This window comes from Brachionichthys hirsutus, chromosome 20, assembly GCF_040956055.1.
Source record: "Brachionichthys hirsutus isolate HB-005 chromosome 20, CSIRO-AGI_Bhir_v1, whole genome shotgun sequence".
Classification (NCBI taxonomy): domain Eukaryota; kingdom Metazoa; phylum Chordata; class Actinopteri; order Lophiiformes; family Brachionichthyidae; genus Brachionichthys; species Brachionichthys hirsutus.
Window position 1 is genome coordinate 10,718,362 of NC_090916.1, and position 20,798 is coordinate 10,739,159.

The 20,798-nt window shown below is 43.7% G+C and overlaps 1 protein-coding gene across 1 annotated transcript in view; it reads right to left on the minus strand.

Moving 5' to 3' along the window:
* The window catches only part of syne1a (spectrin repeat containing, nuclear envelope 1a), a 169,835-nt gene that overhangs the window by 101,580 nt on the left and 47,457 nt on the right, over nucleotides 1-20,798 (minus strand). Inside the window, exons 20-23 of the mRNA XM_068754152.1 lie at nucleotides 12,169-12,460; nucleotides 11,505-11,630; nucleotides 10,409-10,678; nucleotides 7,994-8,130 (exon numbers count right to left, since the gene is read on the minus strand). Of these exons, the coding sequence (XP_068610253.1) occupies nucleotides 7,994-8,130; nucleotides 10,409-10,678; nucleotides 11,505-11,630; nucleotides 12,169-12,460 (825 nt within the window). The remainder of the gene's footprint in view (nucleotides 1-7,993; nucleotides 8,131-10,408; nucleotides 10,679-11,504; nucleotides 11,631-12,168; nucleotides 12,461-20,798) is intronic.

The following is a 20,798-nucleotide window of genomic DNA, read 5'->3' on the forward strand; positions in this document are numbered from 1 at the left end:
CATGTATTACAGTACAAGTACAGTCACACAGTAGCATGTATTACAGTACAAATAAAGTCAAACATCCTGTCTAAGAGGAGCATTTCTAAAAAGCCCTTGCGGTCTTGTTTCCGTTGAAAGTCCTTCGTACATAAATCATCGACATTTAACAATACAAATAAAACTAATATTAAATTACTCCATTGATGCAAAATAACAATAAATTAAAAAGACACATAATATGTACAACGTAGGTGGATAAAAAAAAGGGGGGGGGGGGTTGATCCGGAGAGAGTCGTGATGACTATCTCCGTTTCTGCCCCCTGAAAGGTGTATTTTTAGGGCCGTTTTGAAGGAGGCCAAAGAGGTGCATGTTTTGAGGGCAGGAGTCAAACAGTTCCACCCTTGGGGGCAGTATTATAAAAAGATGATTTACCCATGTTGGTCCTGTAGGAGGGGGTAATCAGGTTGTTGTTTGAGCTCCCTCTAGTGTTGTGGCTGTGGGTGTCACTAAATCTGTGGAGGTGTTCCGTCAGGTATGCAGGGATTGAGGGGACTGAGGGCAGAGCTGCATTGACTATTTTAAATGCCAATCCCATTTTGAGTTGTTTAACCCTGTCTTCTACCCTGAGCCATTTTAGGCTAGCAAAATGTCCAGGAAGAAGGTGGGTCATGGGCCCCAGATTGAGGAGTAGCCAAATCAGTTTGTTTTGGGAGGTTTGGAGCCTGGTTTTCAGGGACACTTTGATGTTTGAATACCAGGAGGTGCTAGCATAGTCAAAGAGGGGCTGAACGAGGGCTCCAGCAAGAGTCCGGAGACAAAAGCAGACATTCTGCCCAAAAATCTTGTTCTCTGATTGACTTTTTTGATCACCTTAGTTGCCATACTATCGCCAGACAGGTATTTGTCAAGAACACAGCCCAAATAGGTAATCTCTTCTTTGCTGGAGATTACTGTATTATCGACTGTGACCTTGAAATCATCAACATTTATCTCACTTAGAGAGTGTCTTGACCCAAAAAGAATAGATTCGGTTTTACCAAGATGTAGTGACAGTTTGTTATCCGTAAGCCAAGTACGGATTCTGGTGACCTCAGAGCTGAGAGCTTCCTCAACCTGCACTTTGTCCTCTCCCGAAATCAGGAGTGCTGAGTCATCAGCAAACAGGAACAATTTGCAGTTACAGGCAGCACTCATGTCGTTAATGTATAGGAGGAACAGTAACGGCCCTAGAATGCTGCCTTGAGGAACCCCACAGCTCACCGGGAGGGACGAGGACAAGGTTCCGTTTATGTCCACCATTTGTTCTCGTCCCTCAAGGTACGATTTCATCCAGTTTACTGATGTGCTATCAAAACCAATCGCCCCTAGTTTATTCAATAGGATTGAATGGTTAACGGGGTCAAAGGCCTTCTGGAGGTCCAGCATGACCACGCCGCAGTATTTGCCCGAGTCTACTTCACGCTTAATGTAGTCGGTCAGATATATGAGGCATGTGTCAGTGGAGTGGGATGTTCTGAAGCCTGATTGGAATTCAAACAGCAGGCTATGCTCGGCGATGAGTAGTATGCTGATCTAGCTTTGTGTTAGCCTAGCTACGGTGTTAGAGAGAAACCTTGGATTAGATTTGTTCTCTTCTATTAGAGATGAGTAATATGCTGATCTAGCTTTGTGTTAGCCTAGCTACGGTGTCAAAGAGAAACCTTGGATTAGATTTGTTCTCTTCTATTAGAGATGAGTAATATGCTGCTCTAGCTTTGTGTTAGCCTAGCTACGGTGTCAGAGAGAAACCTTGGATTAGATTTGTTCTCTTCTATTAGATGAGTAATATGCTGCTCTAGCTTTGTGTTAGCCTAGCTACGGTGTCAGAGAGAAACCTTGGATTAGATTTGTTCTCTTCTATTAGATGAGTAATATGCTGCTCTAGCTTTGTGTTAGCCTAGCTACGGTGTCAGAGAGAAACCTTGGATTAGATTTGTTCTCTTCTATTAGAGATGAGTAATATGCTGCTCTAGCTTTGTGTTAGCCTAGCTACGGTGTCAGAGAGAAACCTCGGATTAGATTTGTTCTCTTCTATTAGAGATGAGTAATATGCTGCTCTAGCTTTGTGTTAGCCTAGCTACGGTGTCAAAGAGAAACCTTGAGTTGCTTTTGCAATGATGATTCCATAGAATAGAATAGAATAGAAAGCCTTTATTGTCATGGCATAGTAGCTACACAATGAGATTAGGATTCCAGTTGGCAACTCATGTTCCTCCGAGCTTTATGTGTTTTTGTACGGCGTCTTTTGCCTCCTGCGAGCGAAAATATTGGATATTCTGTTTTAGCAGTGTTTTTGATTTCGGTCTTTTCCGGCAACTGCCCACTGTGTAGTGTTTAGTATTTAGTATTTGGTTTTTGCTGTATTTTGTGTTCACGTTTGCCGACTTCTGTTATTCTGTATTTCTCTGCATATTTTTGAGTAAAGTTGTTTTTTGAACTTTTATTGCTTGCTTCCGTCTAGGACTGCATCTATCAATTATTTAATCGAGTAAACGGATAAAAATACGTTAAAGTGTTTCAGAATATTTTATAGAGGTATCGAACAAACAAACGTTAATGCCTGAATTAACATTTATTTTGAACTGCACACTCATTAGTATTAAAATTGCCCTTTAATTTCACAAGAGCATTCAATGCAAATAAAAATAAATAAAATACCTGAGTGAAGCCTCACACTGTATGTATAAAATATAATTATAAAAGAATACTTTCTGTACCAAGTATGTGAATGCAGTAGCAAACAACCATCAATATGGGGCTAAGATTTGCTGAATGGAAGAAAAGACTACATGTTTAATAATAATAATAAAAAATGTATTTAAAGAATAAAACTAGCATGCATCAAACCTTTTCAAACTATAAATTAAAAGCTGTCTTCACATCTTAACACACACTATAATGTTGTTAGTGGGATGTATGATTATTATACGTCTTTCAAATTCATTACAACAAACTAGCATGTAGCATGTTGCCACGTGTTTGAAAATCCTTTATTTATATGAAGCTAGCATGTACATAGCGTTAGCTGATTATAATGATTTGACCTTGTTTCTGGATGATCAATGTGCTGGATGCTTCCTGTTGCAACATCGACATAGTCCTGTTGTGATACGCTCGCTCTGTTTGACAGCAATTATTGCACATACCTGTCAACTAATATGGGTTCTCCGTATTTTCGTACTATTAAATTATTTCATTCGTCCAATCACTCATTCCACTCTTGCGTTTGCAACCTGCTTTGTATTCCTGTCATCAGCTTCAGAGAACTGCTTCTGTCTTGGTACCTCGGTGCAATAATGGCTACTACTTGTTTGTATTTCCTGAAGCGGTCTGGATAGTACATTTTCAGTTCCTCAGCTGTTGGCCAATGGCTTAACGGCTAGTAAAGGCAGCCATGTGGACATTATCTGGGATATGAGGCTGCTGCAGGTTCCAAACAAGTGAAAGTCGACGTTTTGGCCCAGGCTCACTTGCTTTCTTCACTTGGTGTGATTTCACAGTTTCTGACTGAGTTCCTTTGAAATACTGCAAATGTGGCAGTTTGGGTTTGACGAGCTTGAACACCCACGTGAACAGTGCACATTGTAATCCTGTATGTAGACATATCAACCTCTTTTCTTTTGGAGAATTTGAGCAGCTTGACTCGTGTTTTGCTGAAGGGTATTCTTGTAGTCCTCGACTTCATTTTTCAGGGCATCCCTCTCATCCATCAGCTGTCTCCACTCTTCACACGCTTACACTCACTGTCTCCAACAGATTGTGCTGAATACAGATGCTCTTCATTCATGTCATCACGTGAGTATGAATAAGGCTGTTAAGGAGGTTCCAAAGATGGGCTGCACTCTGACATGCTGGAAGGGTTAGGGTTAGGGTTAGGGGTCCTCCGTGATCTTCTTCACCTTCTTTACAACTGTTATCCCTCATTCTAAACTTAAATCCTTTTGTTCGGGTTGTTCCCTCCAGTAATGTCATTCAGGAGGGAAAGTTGTCAATTATACATTTTAACAGTAGAAGTATGTACTCAGATTTTGATTCCATAAAGGAATATTTACAACTCTTCAGGCACCCTTTTAGTGTCATAGCTATAACAGAAACATGGTTCAATGAAAATAAAGACTTTGATTTTAATTTAGAAGACTATGAACTAAACTTTATGAATAGAGAAAATAGAATAGGAGGTGGGGTAGCTTTATATATTCATAAATCTATGCAATTTACGGTGATGACAGATATGACCCTTACAGTAGACAACATAATGGAGTGTTTAACAGTGGAAATCATTAATAATAAAAAGAAGAATACTATTATTAGCTGTATTTATAGGTCACCCAGGTCAAGCGTAGAATCATTCAATCAGTGGATGGAGAAGTTGTTTTCTGTCATATATAAAAAAGATATATTCATCTGTGGAGATTTTAATATAGATCTACTTAATCCAACTAAGCAAAACACCACTGATTACTTTCTTGACTCAATGTACAGTATGTCACTTTACCCATCTATTACCAAACCCAGCAGAATCACTTCTCACAGTGCTACAATAATTGATAACATTTTTTCTAATAACATGTTGAATCACGCACTCAGTGGACTGCTCATTTGTGACATTACGGACCATTTACCCATTTTTACTGTTTATGACTGTGAGATTATGAAGATCAAGGAAAAGAAAAAAGTTAAATATAGACGTTTAAGAACAGAAGAAACGATCGCTGCTTTTGATAACAGTCTCATGTTACAGGATTGGGGCTCTGTCTATTGTGAAAATGATGTGGACAATGCATATAATAATTTTCTTGATATATTTATTTCGCTCTATAATAGATGTTGCCCTCTTCAAGAACACCATCAACACAGAAAATATTCTAAATGCCCTTGGTTAACCAAAGGACGACAAAACGCCTGCAAAAAGAAAAATAAATTGTATGGAATTTTTGTCAAGCTAAAAACTGAGGAAGCAGCATTAAGGTATCAGTGTACAATACACCCATTAGTCATCTTACAAAAAAGAGCAGTAAGAATCATGCACAAAGCTGAATTTTTATCTCATACTAATAATCTGTTTATTCAATCAAATTTATTAAAATTTAATGATCTTGTCAAATATCATACCTTGTTAATTTTATTTAAAGCATTTAACTACTCACTACCAAGTACATTACAATGTTTTTTTACATTAAGAGAGTTCCATCATGGCATAAGAGGATTTGGAAATTTTATAGTACCCAAAGTTCGAACCACCAGGAAGAGTTTTTGTTTAACCATCTGTGGGGTGAAATTGTGGAATAGCTTGCATGTTGAACATAAACAATGCAAAAATATTCAAAAATTTAAATTCATTTACAAACGCATGATCTTGATGCAGTACAGAGAGGGCGGGGCTTAATGTTGATCCTGGCCTATTATAATGGCTCCTTAATATATACAGTAGTCCCTCATTTTCTGCGGGGGTTACGTTCCAAAAATAACCCGCAATAAGTGAAATCCGCAATGTAGTAATTTTTTTTTTTTTTCAATTATTATACATGTACATAAATGTTTTAAGGCTGTAAAACCCCTCACCACACACTTTATACACGTTTAACAGTCAGGCATTAATCTAAATAGATTGTTTCAGTATTATAGAATGAAACCAAAGATCAAAACCTTTTCAGAACTAAACATTTGCTTGAGGAATATAAATATATAGTACGTACAGTAAACGTTTTCCTGTTAATAATGTTAAGGCGTGCAGGTCGAGGAAAGAGCCGCTTGGAGTGCAGAAGAACAAATATTCTACTCGTGCTGTCTTTAGCCTCTCATGCTGCTTTATTGGATAGCTTAGCACAGCGGAACGGCAGCGGCTACATGTATAAACAGGAAGAAACGAAACCCAAAAGGGATGTGACGTTTATGCTCCTACAAAATAAAAGCCTCTTTTTACACCGAGAATAAGAGCGCTATAAAACAAACGCTTAACAAATAAACATGATAGCTTTTAGAAATAACGAATTTAATTTTAATGATCAACCTACGAGGTTGAACACATAAAAGTTATTAATAGCGACTCGCGTGTATTTCAGTTCCTCCGACCCGCCCCTTCGTCTTGCGCCGTTTCAAGGCGCGTTCAAGTGCAAAAGAAAAATCTGAAATTGCACAAAAAAACTCCGCGAAGCAGCGAAGTCGTGGAAAATGAACCGCATTATATCGAGGGACTACTGTATATAGATATATTTTGTAATTTATCTTATGTATAAATGTTACTTGATTGTTTTGTTTGTTTTTTTGTTTTTGTTTTTTCATCTTCATTGTGTTAATTGTTTTTTTGTTTTTTTTTCAATTGCTGGTTTTCCAATGGATGAGAAATAACAGTTGTATTATGGGGGTGGGATTTAATAAGTTTTTCTTCTTCCCACTCCTTTTCAAGCACTATATAATGTATTATTTGCTATTTTTGTGTACATGAACTTTGGTGGTTGCTTTGGACATATTTGTTGGGTTTTTGTTTCTTTAGTCGATATACGGTTTCTTGTACGCAAAAAGGTATAATTTTGTTTTGTTTTTAATTTTTATTCTGCTTGAAACAAATAAATAAATAAATAAATAAAAATATGTGTATACATTTTTATGCAAATGAAACTTAAAAATGAATAACACGTAGACCAACCTGAGAAGACAGTGACTGGGCTTCAAACATATGGGCCAGGTGAAGGTGAGAGTGGAAGAATTGGTGAATGACAGCAGGTAAAAAAGGTGCACAGCAGTTTAAGAGAGGCGTCCAAAGGGAGGCAAAATCACACACACACACACACACACACACACACACACACACAATACCCTTGAGATTTAATGACGTGTTGAGGTCGTGGAAGGTTAACACAGTCGAGATAACATGCGTGTAGAAGAAGCTCGTTTTTTCTGCTATATCTGGCATGTTCACACACACACACACACACACACACACACAATGCATCTATCCTCTGGTGTTATGCATTGCATAATACCAGATTACATTAGTAAAAAAGACATTCTAATTTTCTTAGCTGTTACTTATAGCTTGATCCTTCTTCAATTTATTTACAGTGGAACCTCGGTTCTCGAACAAAAAAAGGCTCGGAAGTCAAACAGATTTTTGTAATTCGAACATAAAAGAGGAACCAAACTGTGCAAATGTTTGGCTTCGTGCGCCTGTTTCTTTTATTTATTCTTTTGATCTCTTAGTCATGGATCTAAACAAAGGCAGCAGTCAGACGTGTCCGGGTACGAAGAAATCAGCGATTTCTAAGGAAAGGAAGGACAGTCACCCAGCAGCTTTCTGGAGGGACTCCCTTTCAAAGGGAGGACCCTTCCTCATTCCTTCCATGACACTGTGAAGGTGTTAAATAATTAACACTTTCATCAGTGTTACTTTAACACTAAAAGGAGTAGACACTTTTCCAGTGTTAGATTTAACTCTCTTCGTGTTAATTTAACACCGACGATTTTGCGATTTTGCTGTGATCCACCTCCCTCCCGACACCGCAGCCCAAACGTTAATGTTACACAATTCTGTGTAACATTAACTTTTTTATGCTTTTCTGATTCGTACTATTTACTAGGGGTTACATTTATTACTAGCACGATCTCAGCGCTCCGTGGCAAAAGCAAGCGAGAAGCCTGAGCTGGAAGCCCCGCCCACCTCTCCACTGCATCTCTGTGCTTTCAGCAGTTAATCTTTCTGTCTTAAAAATGTACGCTTGAATCGTTTCTCCTGTTGCTGATATCATTCGGATTCTGATTTGTCATATTCAGGCTGTTGCTGCCAAATGTTCAAAGTTTACGGTTTTAATTTGTTTATTTATAATTTTATTCCGATTTTAAAATTGCTACAATACAATAGTTTTATGTCACCCAAATGGGTCGCTTTAATTTATTTATACAAATTCTATTGTTTTTCTGCCTTTTGTGTAACTGAAGTCCGCGTGATGGTTCAGCTGCAGTGAGTGTTCTCACCTGTTGTGCTGTTTTATCACCATGGCGACGCGCTCTGGTTGTGAGCCCAAGTCTCTTGAAGACAGCACCAGTTCGTCCAGCTGGCCGTCCAAACTCTCCGCCATCGGCTCGGCGCTCTGCAAGCCCTCCAGAATATCCTGAGAGACACGAAGCACCGGAGAGGTCAAGAGTAAGAGTGTGTGTGTGTGTGTGTGTGTGTGTGAGACTGTGTGTGTGAGTGTGTGTGTGTGTGAGTGTGTGTGTGTGAGTGTGTGTGTGTGAGTGTGTGTGAGACTTGGTAAGAAGAGCAGAATGGACAAACACAGGGCGTGAACGGGAGCATGAGAACGCTGCTGGAGGGTGTCATGCTGATCAGTTGTGTACTTGTCTTCCATGACACCCAGCCTACACACACACACACACACACACACACACACACACACACATACTCACAGTGTTGCTTGTATAATAGTGTGTCTGTTCTTGCAGCTGTGGATCCTTCTCCTGCTCGCCGTTAACACATTCTGGACTCTAGAAATGCTGTCCCATGAAATGTACTCTCTCTCTCTCTCTCTCTCTCTCTCTCTGACATATTACAAGTAAACAAACCCCCCTCCCTCCTTCCCTCCTCTCGTGGACCCGGTGCTCCTCTTCTTCTCCTTCCTGTGCTACTACTTTCTCTTCGCTCCTCTCTCCTCCTCCTCCTCCTCCTCCCTACTCAGTGTGCTTAATCCCTCCCACATATATTCTGCCCCCCCTCTCCCTCTCCCTGTGTAATTCAGCCATCAGCCCTCACAGATGCAGGACTGGCTCAAATGTGCTCAAATGAGCGCGTGATGAAAATCAGGTTCGATACAGGGAAAAGGCTGGAGGAGGAGAGAGAGGAGCGGCGGAGGGAGAGACTCCTCCTCTTTTTCTTGACAGCCCCAAATTGAGGAAAACTGGAGAAAGTCACGGTTGAAGTGTGAAGGGTTAAAATACAAAGAAACTGTCACACGGTAAACATAGCAGGAGGGGAGAAGAGGAGCAGGCGAGGAGCAGGCCAGAACCGACTCCTGCAGCTGAGAGAGCAGGGGAGCAGGAGGAGCAGGAGCAGGAGGAGCAGCAGGAGGAGCAGGAGGAGCAGGAGCAGGAGGAGCAGGAGCAGCAGGAGGAGCAGGAGGAGCAGGAGCATCACCGACTGCTTCGGTTCAAACCAGAGAAGAGAACGTCGAAGGGTTGGAAAGGGGGAGTGTTTGTGAAGATAGTGGGAAACAATGGCAAAATAAAAACACAAACAAAGGGGGGAGGGAGGGGGAGGGAGGAGGAGGGAGGACGGAGGAGGAGGGGGAGGGAGGAGAGCTGAATGTCGAGGAAAGGAGAACCAGATTGGAGCCGCTGATCCCGTAAAGCTGATTAAAAACTCTGTTACAAATGGAATGAATAAATAATTACTGACGGAGAAAGCTGAATGAAGGAGTGTGTGTGTGCGTGTGTGTGTGTGTGTGTGTGTGTGTGTGCGCGTGTGTGTAGGTGTGTGTGTGTGTGTAGGTGTGTGTGTGTGTGTGCGTGTGTGTGCGTGCGTGCGTGTGTGTGTGCGTGTGTGTGTGTGTGTGCGTGTGTGTGCGTGCGTGCGTGTGTGTAGGTGTGTGTGTGTGTGTAGGTGTGTGTGTGTGTGTGTGCGTGTGTGTAGGTGTGTGTGTGTGTGTAGGTGTGTGTGTGTGTGCGTGTGCGTGTGTGTGTGTGTGCGTGTGTGTAGGTGTGTGTGTGTGTGTGTGTGTAGGTGTGTGTGTGTGTGTAGGTGTGTGTGTGTGTGTGTGTGCGTGTGTGTAGGTGTGTGTGTGTGTGTGTGTGTAGGTGTGTGTGAGTGTAGGTGTGTGTGTGTGTGTGCGTGTGCGTGTGTGTGTGTGTAGGTGTGTGTGAGTGTAGGTGTGCGTGTGTGTGTGTAGGTGTGTGTGTGTGTGTGTGTGTGTGTGCGTGTGTGTGTGTGTGTAGGTGCGTGTGTGTGTGTGTGTGTGTAGGTGTGTGTGCGTGTGTGTAGGTGTGTGTGTGTGTAGGTGTGTGTGTGTAGGTGTGTGCGTGTAGGTGTGTGTGTGTGTGTGTGCGTGTGTGTGTGTGTGTAGGTGCGTGTGTGTGTGTGTGTGTAGGTGTGTGTGCGTGTGTGTAGGTGTGTGTGTGTGTAGGTGTGTGTGTGTAGGTGTGTGCGTGTAGGTGTGTGTGTGTGTGTGTGTGTCCTAGCTCATAGTTGCTACACAATGAGATTGGTGTCTCGTTACAACATAAAGTTCAATAATAACATAAAATGCAGGTAATACAACTTAAAGGACACATTTAAAGTGAGACTGTAGTTTGCAGTACTTTGCATATCGTAGTAGTATACATTAGTTACTGCACATGGTGAGTTGGTGTCTGTGTGTTGTTCGTAACCTGAGCTCTCCTGGAGTCTGACTTTTTTACCTGAGCCAGGTTGCCCCGCCCCTCAGCTTCAACCAGCTGCTGGCTCCGCCTTCTCTGCTGTTCGTCCAGCTCTTTCAACTCGTCCTCCAGCCGGGCGGCCAGGGCCCCCCCCAGGCCGTCTCTGGCTCCCTGGGCGGCCCCCTCCCACTGCTCCAGTGCCTGGGATAGCGCCCCCAGCTGGCGGCCCATGGCCTCACAGCCTCCCGCTGCTGTGTGCTCTGCGGGGGACGCCGCGCCCCCCCGGACCAGGCTGAGACTCTCAACACGCTCCTAAACATGAGTGGGCGGGGCAGGAGACAACGTTGCTACGGAAACGGCAGCCTGGAGGATTTACTGCCTCTGTTGGTTTGATGTTTCCTGCTCTGTCTTTCTCCCTGATTTTGCAGCATTTGTCCTGATTACTAGCAGTACTCTGTAGTACTCTGTAGTACTCTGTAGTACTCTGTAATACAGACTTGAGTGTGATGTGATAGCAGCAAGCTAATGGAGGGATTCCAAGGACACAAGTGATATAACCTTGAATGGGAACGGGAAAGTAACTAGCATGTGTGTACGACAAATGATAAATATACATATACATGTACATGTACTGGTACATGACAATCCAAACCAAATCAATATCTGCTCATATGTTTTCTAACCCTAAACTGAAAAACCTCTTGTACATTTTTATACAACACAAACGTCCTGGTGGTAAAATCAGAGATATTTAGGTGAGGTGTAGTTTGTCCTCTTTCACAGCAGGAGTCCATAAAGATGAAAGTATTCTTAGCGTATGTAATATATGAACTCTGAAACTAAGCAGATCTCTGGTGTGAGAAAAGCCACATTAAAATTAGAGTGGAAAGAAAACTGCTGATAATATTTGATTTTAAATACATTTCCTGTTTAACTCATGTCAAGTCTTTATTATGACAATGAAGTAACGGTGCACCGTTACCCCCCCCAGCAGGACAATAGCCCCCCCACCTGTCACAACAGCTCACGATTATCTTTCATGGTACAGATGAGGAGTTTCCCCCCCAGGATTTGTCCAGTTGTCAAATCGTGACAGAACGGTGAAAAAGGAGGACAAAGGGAGGCGCCGTTTTCTTACCCTCAGCTTCTTCCTGATGGAGGCGGAGTCTCCCGATGCATCAGAGCAGTGCTGGAGCTCCTCGCCAGCAGTCAGAAACCAGGCAGCCTGTTCCAACACGACAGACTGTGCCAGAAGTACTCGCTCCTAAAGGTACAAACAGAATGATCTCATCCAACAGTTACTCTGATTTATAAACTCAATAATTCCAGAAGTACTCGCTCCTAAAGGTACAAACAGAATGATCTCATCCAACAGTTACTCTGATTTATAAACTCGATAATTCCAGAAGTACTCGCTCCTAAAGGTACAAACAGAATGATCTCATCCAACAGTTACTCTGATTTATAAACTCGATTATTCCAGAAGTACTCGCTCCTAAAGGTACAAACAGAATGATCTCATCCAACAGTTACTCTGATTTATAAACTCGATTATTCCAGAAGTACTCGCTCCTAAAGGTACAAACAGAATGATCTCATCCAACAGTTACTCTGATTTATAAACTCGATAATTCCAGAAGTACTCGCTCCTAAAGGTACAAACAGAATGATCTCATCCAACAGTTACTCTGATTTATAAACTCAATAATTCCAGAAGTACTCGCTCCTAAAGGTACAAACAGAATGATCTCATCCAACAGTTACTCTGATTTATAAACTCGATTATTTATTGAACACTCGACCTGCACCAAGGCTGCGAGTCCCTCAAACTGCTGCTGAGGTCGGCTGCGTGCTCCATGGCTGACGCTGCCATCGCCCGTCCCTTTTTCTTCAAGACTGGACAGCGCCACCTGGTGGTCCTCCAGGTCAGTCAGCAGGGTTCGTAGTCTGTCTACATGGGAAGCCTTTTCTCGGGGCCCTGGCTGGGGAACGAGAGGGGCACACACCTCCCGCTCTACGGCCCCCATCCAGCACCGCAGGTAGGTGGCGCTGACCTGGTAGCCCCCCCACTGGGAGGCGGTCCACTCGAAACCACTGAAGGACAGCAGCTCGATGTTAGATCATGTGACTGGGGAAATGTTTGCATCAGGAATAAAGGGAAACATTCTGGCTCCAAATATCTCCACAGTTAGGGTATTTAAATGAATACATGAATGTTTGTAAATGAACATTTGGTAATTCAGTTCATTTAAACGAACCTGCCAGATTTAATCTGTACATTTAAGACAAAACTACTATTTTAATTGGTCGTTTGTAATACTGGCTTATTGAGCGGTTCAAGCAAACATGAATGCAGACACACATACACAATATTACCCCCCCCCCCCACACACATACACAATATTACCCCCCCCCCCACACACCATACACAATATTACCCCCCCCCCCACACACACACACAATATTACCCCCCCCCCCCCACACACATACACAATATTACCCCCCCCCCACACACACATACACAATATTACCCCCCCCCCCCACACACACACACAATATTACCCCCCCCCCACACACACACACACAATATTACCCCCCCCCCCCACACATACACAATATTACCCCCCCCCACACACACATACACAATATTACCCCCCCACACACACACACATACACAATATTACCCCCCCCCCCACACACACACATACACAATATTACCCCCCCCCACACACACATACACAATATTACCCCCCCCCCCCCACACACACATACACAATATTACCCCCCCCCACACACACACATACACAATATTACCCCCCCCCACACACACATACACAATATTACCCCCCCCCACACACACATACACAATATTACCCCCCCACACACACACATACACAATATTACCCCCCCCCCCACACACATACACAATATTACCCCCCCCCACACACACATACACAATATTAACCCCCCCCCCACACACACATACACAATATTACCCCCCCCCCACACACACATACACAATATTACCCCCCCCCCCCCCACACACACCAATTGATGCATGCCCCCAGACAGAGCAAACAGACTGACACATCAATCAGTTTCAAAATGGGACAAGTGCCACTAATTATGTGTTTAACCAAATGATAATTAATCGCTTGAGACGTCAATCTATCATCGTGAAGAGAACCTCTCACAAAGAAGGGGGTGGGGCATAACATTCAGGTGAGTGACCTTTCGTCAGAGGTAATACTTTTTCTGGCATATTAAAAAGCAAATGTCCAGAATGGCTGGATGCAGAAATAAAGTCAGTTCACTGCAGTCTAGTGTTCAAGGAAGAGCCACCGAGGAGACTGAAAGACGTGTTCCCAGGCAGGCTGGGCACCGATACGCAGTACAAATACGCAGTACAGATACGCCGTACCAACACGCCGTACCTTTATGGTATCCACTGAAAAATACCAAGCAGTTCTGGAACATCCCCAGTCAAAGCACACCTGCGTGAATGAAAGGAACTCTCTGGTGGCGTTCAGCGTTCCTCAGTTTACTACGACACATGAATGCAGCACCGGTGCGGCGATGCCGTGCAATTCAGGGTGCTGAGGTACCAAAATATGAAATGCAGTAATGTCTTCAAATGTTTTGTCCTAGGAACATCCCATAATATTGTAATATTGTTGCAACAAGGTGAGCGGTCTACCTGTGGCAGCTCATGGCGGATACAAGCAGCGTGGCCCACGCGTCCTCCACTTCCTGTCGCTGAGAGTGGACCAGTTTCTGTCCGGTGGCGCCGTAGCCTCGGGGGGCGAGCTTCCCCTTGGACATGACCATATTTAGCTCGACTTCACCCCCCCCCTTCAAAAGGAGGATGTCCTGAGCAAACAATGCAGGGTCAGAATTTAAATACTAAACATAACATAATACAGAACATAAATACTTTCTCAAGCAAACATCCCCCTCTAGTGTTCACGACAAAATCAATTACTACTACTGTACTATCTCCACTTCACCCTGTCCTTTGCATCGTCCTCCCCAACACCAGCCACTCTCATGTCCTCCCTCACTACGTCCATGTCTCTTCTCCTGGGTCGTCCTCTAGCCCTGTCCTTTGCATCGTCCTCCCCAACACCAGCCACTCTCATGTCCTCCCTCACTACGTCCATGTCTCTTCTCCTGGGTCGTCCTCTAGCCCTGTCCTTTGCATCGTCCTCCCCAACACCAGCCACTCTCATGTCCTCCCTCACTACGTCCATGTCTCTTCTCCTGGGTCGTCCTCTAGCCCTGTCCTTTGCATCGTCCTCCCCAACACCAGCCACTCTCATGTCCTCCCTCACTACGTCCATGTCTCTTCTCCTGGGTCGTCCTCTAGTCCTGTCCTTTGCATCGTCCTCCCCAACACCAGCCACTCTCATGTCCTCCCTCACTACGTCCATGTCTCTTCTCCTGGGTCGTCCTCTAGTCCTGTTCCCTGGCAGTTCCATCCTCAGCATCCTTCTACCGATATAGTCCCTGTCTCTCCTCTGGACATGTCCAAACCATCAAAGTCTGGTCTCGCTGACCTCGTCTCCAAAATGTCTAACCTTCACTGTCCCTCTTATTGTCTCATTTCTAATCCTGTCCTACCTGGACACTCCCAAGGAGAACCTCAGCATCTTCATCTCTTCCACTTCTAGCTCCGCCTCCTGTCTTTTCCTCAGAGACACTGTCTCTAAGCCGTCCATCATGGCTGTCCTCACCACTGTCTCTAAGCCGTCCATCATGGCTGTCCTCACCACTGTCTCTAAGCCGTCCATCATGCTGTCCTCACCACTGTCTCTAAGCCGTCCATCATGGCTGTCCTCACCACTGTCTCTGAGCCGTCCATCATGCTGTCCTCACCACTGTCTCTAAGCCGTCCATCATGGCTGTCCTCTCCACTGTCTCTGAGCCATCCATCATGGCTGTCCTCACCACTGTCTCTAAGCCGTCCATCATGGCTGTCCTCACCACTGTCTTGTAGACCTGTCCCTTCGTCCTATCACAGAGCACACCTGATACTCTCCTCCCCCCGTTCCAGCCTGCCTGCACACCATTCTTCACCTCCTTTCCACATTCTCTCCATCACTCTGCTCTGTTGACCCGAGGTACCTGAAGTCCTCTCCCTTCTTTACGTCTCTTCCTTGTAGCTTCACTGTCCCCCCTGGGACCTTCTCATGTACACACATGTACTCTGTTTTACTCCTGCTCACCTTCATCCCTCTCTTTTCTAGAGCAGACCTCCACTTCTCTAGATTCTCCTCTACCTGCAGATCACAATGTCATCTGCAAACATCATATTCAGAGGAGCTTCCTGTCTCACCTCATCTGTTAGTCTATCCATCACCATGGCAACAAAAAGGGGCTCAGAGCTGATCCCTGGTGCATCCCACCTCTACACTAAACTCCTGTTACTCCTGCTGCACACTTCACTGCTGTCCTGAACTACACTGACATACTACGACTACTCATGCAGTACTACAGTACCTCATGCAGTATCACAGTACTTCATGCAGTACTACAGTACCTCATGCAGTACCACAGTACCTCATGCAGTACCACAGTACTTCATGCAGTACCGCAGTACCTCATGGAGTACCACAGTACTTCATGCAGTACCACAGTACTTCATGCAGTACCACAGTACCTCATGCAGTACCACAGTACTGCATGCAGTACCACAGTACCTCATGCAGTACCACAGTACCTCATGCAGTACCACAGTACTTCATGCAGTACCGCAGTACCTCATGCAGTACCACAGTACCTCATGCAGTACTACAGTACCTCATGCAGTACCACAGTACCTCATGCAGTACCACAGTACCTCATGCAGTACCACATTACCTCATGCAGTACTACAGTACCTCATACAGTACCACAGTACCTCATGCAGTACCACAGTACCTCATGCAGTACTACAGTACTTCATGCAGTACCACAGTACTTCATGCAGTACCACAGTACCTCATGCAGTACCACAGTACTTCATGCAGTACCACAGTACCTCATGCAGTACCACAGTACCTCATGCAGTACCACAGTACTTCATGCAGTACCGCAGTACCTCATGCAGTACTACAGTTCTTCATGCAGTACCACAGTACCTCATGCAGTACCACAGTACCTCATGCAGTACCACAGTTCCTCTCTGTACACCCTGTCCTAGGCTTTCTCTAGATCTACAAAGACACAACGCAGCTCCTTCTGACCTTCCTGTTCTTCTCCATTGCTAGCATCAACGCTAACGTTGTGTCTGTGGTACTCTTCATCAGCATGAAGCAATACTGCTGCTCACAAATACTCACTTCTGTCCTTAGTCTAGCCTCAAACACCTTTTCCCATAACCTCATCGTATCTCATCAGCTTTATCCTCTGTAGTTTCTACAACTCTGTTTGTCTCCCTTCTTCTTGAAGAACACCAGAACTCTTCTCCTCCGTTCCTCTTCATCTTCTTCCTCTAGGATTGTATTCAACAACCCGTTAAAAACTCTGCAGCTTCCTCTCCTAGACACTTCCACACCTGCACAAGCAGTGGCGGGCGGTCAGGGCCTGCAAGGCCTTCTCTGCTTGCCTAACATAACCAGAAATCAAGAATACATGATCATATTTATGATAAAATCAATTTAATTTTATGTATATATATATATATTCTTCACATTCATGTCATATTATATTCCAGTGATGTATTTTTAGGTGAGAGTTTTTATCCAATCAGAATTCAGCTAGCTTGTGTTGCCAGGCGGATTTCATAGTACCAGTGGCAAGTACTACCCGTCCGAGACCTTCAGAATCAGCGCTGCTTGCCGTCTGTGTTGTGTGAGTGAACGGGCTCGTAGAGTTGAGTTGATAGACAGTTGCGATAGCCAATCAGATCACGAGTTGGTGAAACAAGTCCTTCCTGCATGTCTCACGTTACAAGTCAATAACGCGTCCTGTGATTGGCTCTTAGAGTTGATAGACAGTTGCGATAGCCAATCAGATCACGAGTTGGTGAAAGTAAGGCCTTCCTGCCTGTGATTGGATACTCCGTGTGAGAGGGCAGCGCTAGGCATATTGCGTCATCAACTATTGCGCACCGGTACGGAGCGACCGACCGAGAATAAAGCCACAATTATTCCTGCGCTTTTAACCCACAATGGCCGAAGGAGGGGAAAGTGTGGATTTGGTTGTGGATATTCTTGAAAGGCCATTTTCAAGACGGACCTTTACAGAGAAGCTAGCTCTCGTGAGCCGACGTCGTCCAACTCCGGAGCTAGCTAACCTGTCCCGGGTGGGGAAAGCATTTGTACGCCACTTCCAGGCTTCAAACTTTTGGCTTACAGCTTCCGAGAGTCGCTGCAAATTGTTCTGCTGGGAATGCCTTTTGTTTGCAAGGGATCGATTTAATGTTTGGCGCAACACTGGATTTAGGAACTTTAAGAAAGGAGAATGGATTTTGTTTTCAAATAACTGTTTTGGGGGACAGCTGTTTTGGTGAGTACCAACATTTTATTTATTTAACATGATAAGGAAATAAAATCACAGATATACTGTAAATGCAATGTGTGTAAATAATGTGGCGCGCCGGTGCAGCTGTGTGATTGTAGTGGAAGTACACAACGAGACAAATGTGGCCGTTTTGTTGCCGTCTTTCTTATATTAAACTGCAAGTTCCCAATTTAAAGCTTGCCTATATTCTTGGTGGACTTTAAAACGTTTTGGACAAATAGTGTTAAATTCCCTTTTATTTATAACTTTGATAGTACCACGTATAGTGGTAAGTTTTAATTGCTGATGGAGTTTATTGATTTTTAAATGCTCTGGAAAAAATATCCTGTGTTGTACACGATTGAGGTGATGCAGCACCCAGTAGTGCGTAAGTGTGTGTTTGTACATTATTTCTAAAGCCGTGGTGTCATAAATGATGGTATTATGAGGGGTATTTATTCAAGTCGGACTAAGTAGGACTTCACTGAAGGCCGAGGTGTAAAATGCACCGCCCGCCACTGTGCACAGGTGTGTCTCTGGTCCAACCGCCTTCCCATTCTTCATCCTCTTCATCACCTTTCTAACCTCACCTTTTCTAATCTTTGTCACTTCCTGGTGATGATGAATATATTTATTCGATAGAATGTTAGAGTACAATTCTGTAAAAGTTCTCAACATAGATTTGACTATTCTTAAAGATATGAATATAACAAACATTGAATGTTTTATTATTTATATTAAAATAAAGAATTCACCACTCACCTGCACAGTGTCCAGTCTTTGCTCCAGCTGTCCTTTGGTTCCCATGGTGATGTCTACAGTACCCAGTCTTTTCTGGATCTCCTCAAGCCAGGCCCAAAGTCCTTGGAGGGACTCTCCAAAGGCCTGGCTCTCCTGGCAACATTGCAGCCTCTCCTTGGCTCCCTTTAGCAGGGCCTGGTGCTCCACCTGGACCTGACCTGTCACGCTGACCTCACCTCCTGACCCCCGCCCTGCTTCAGACAGTAGCGGGGCCTCCTTGCACAGACTCTCAATAGATTTGCTTTTTTGGAGAAAACAAAATTCTCATCTTTAGAATATTTAGCCCCTCACACTATGACAGGTACGACACAAGGCATCCACACCTTATTTTAATGGAGTCCTTCTGAAGGGTGTCCATCCTCTCCAGCTCTTCTGTGACTTCTCTTTCTGCTGACTCAGCAGCACATTCAGCCTTGAGGCAGAGATCCATCTGCTTCAACCGTTCCCTGACACCCTCCACAGATCCATTAAAGCTGGGTTACCGAGGGTATATAGATGGAGAGATTAGGGATCTTTCACTTAACTCGGAATACCTTGCATACACACCTGGAAGAGAAGAGGGATGACTTACCTTTTCAGAAGGTCAATGCTCTCTAGGTCCTGTTTGCTTTGGGAACAGCTGTCCAGGTAGTTCCTCCACTCTTTGTGACCGGAGGAGAGATGCTCCCGGACCTGCACTGCTCCAGTATTTGGCAGGTGGAGCCGCAGCCTCTCAGCTTCCTCACAAACCTGGGAGAGATGATTCTCACCCTCTGATGTTCGCTCAACTATAACCTGGGATGTAGGAGGAGTAATACATCTGCTAATCCAAACCTAGTGACTTAGACTTAAAGACTACTTCATACTGGGGATTTTCTTTTTTAATGTTAACATATTTAGATGTTTAAATTACTGACCAAAGGCTGGGAACATAAACAAACATAAAATAGCTGCAACGTAATCCTTTGGGCTAAATCTGATCACTGGATCACACAGGAAGCCTACCGACGGCCAAAACGGTCAAAACGGCCCTAAAAATACACCTTTCAGGGGGACAGAAACGGAGATAGTCATCACGACTCTCTCCGGATCAACCCCCCCCCCCCCCCCTTTTTTTGTCCACCTACGTTGCACATATTAAGTGTCTTTGTAATTTATTGTAATTTATGTAATTTATTGTCATTCATTGTCATTTTGCATCAGTGGTGTAATTTATTTTAGATTAATTGTTAGTTTGCATCGGCGGTGTAAAATCATTTTATTTTTGTTTTTCTAATGTTACGTTGAATCAATTGAGTTATTGAATATTGGTTTTATTTTTATTTGTATTGTTAAATTTGTATTGTTAATTGTGGATGATTTATGTACGAAGGACTTTCAACGGAAACAAGACCGCAAGAAATGCTCCTCTGAGACAGGATGTTTGACTGTACTTGTACTGTAATACATGCTACTGTGTGACTGTACTTGCACTGTAATACATGCTACTGTGTGACTGTACTTGTACTGTAATACATGCTACTGTTTGACTGTATTTGTACTGTAATACATGCTACTGTGTGACTGTACTTGCACTGTAATACATGCTACTGTGTGACTGTACTTGTACTGTAATACATGCTACTGTTTGACTGTACTTGCACTGTAATACATGCTACTGTTTGACTGTACTTGTACTGTAATACATGCTACTGTTTGACTGTACTTGTACTGTAATACATACTACTGTGTGACTGTACTTGTACTGTAATACATGCTACTGTTTACTGTACTTGTACTGTAATACATGCTACTGTTTGACTGTACTTGCACTGTAATACATGCTACTGTTTGACTGTACTTGTACTGTAATACATACTACTGTGTGACTGTACTTGTACTGTAATACATGCTACTGTGTGACTGTACTTGTACTGTATTACATGCTACTGTGTGACTGTACTTGTACTGTAATACATGCTACTGTGTGACTGTACTTGTACTGTAATACATGCTACTGTGTGACTGTACTTGTACTGTATTACATGCTACTGTGTGACTGTACTTGTACTGTAATACATGCTACTGTGTGACTGTACTGTAATACATGCTACTGTGTGACTGTACTTGTACTGTAATACATGCTACTGTGTGACTGTACTTGTACTGTAATACATGCTACTGTGTGACT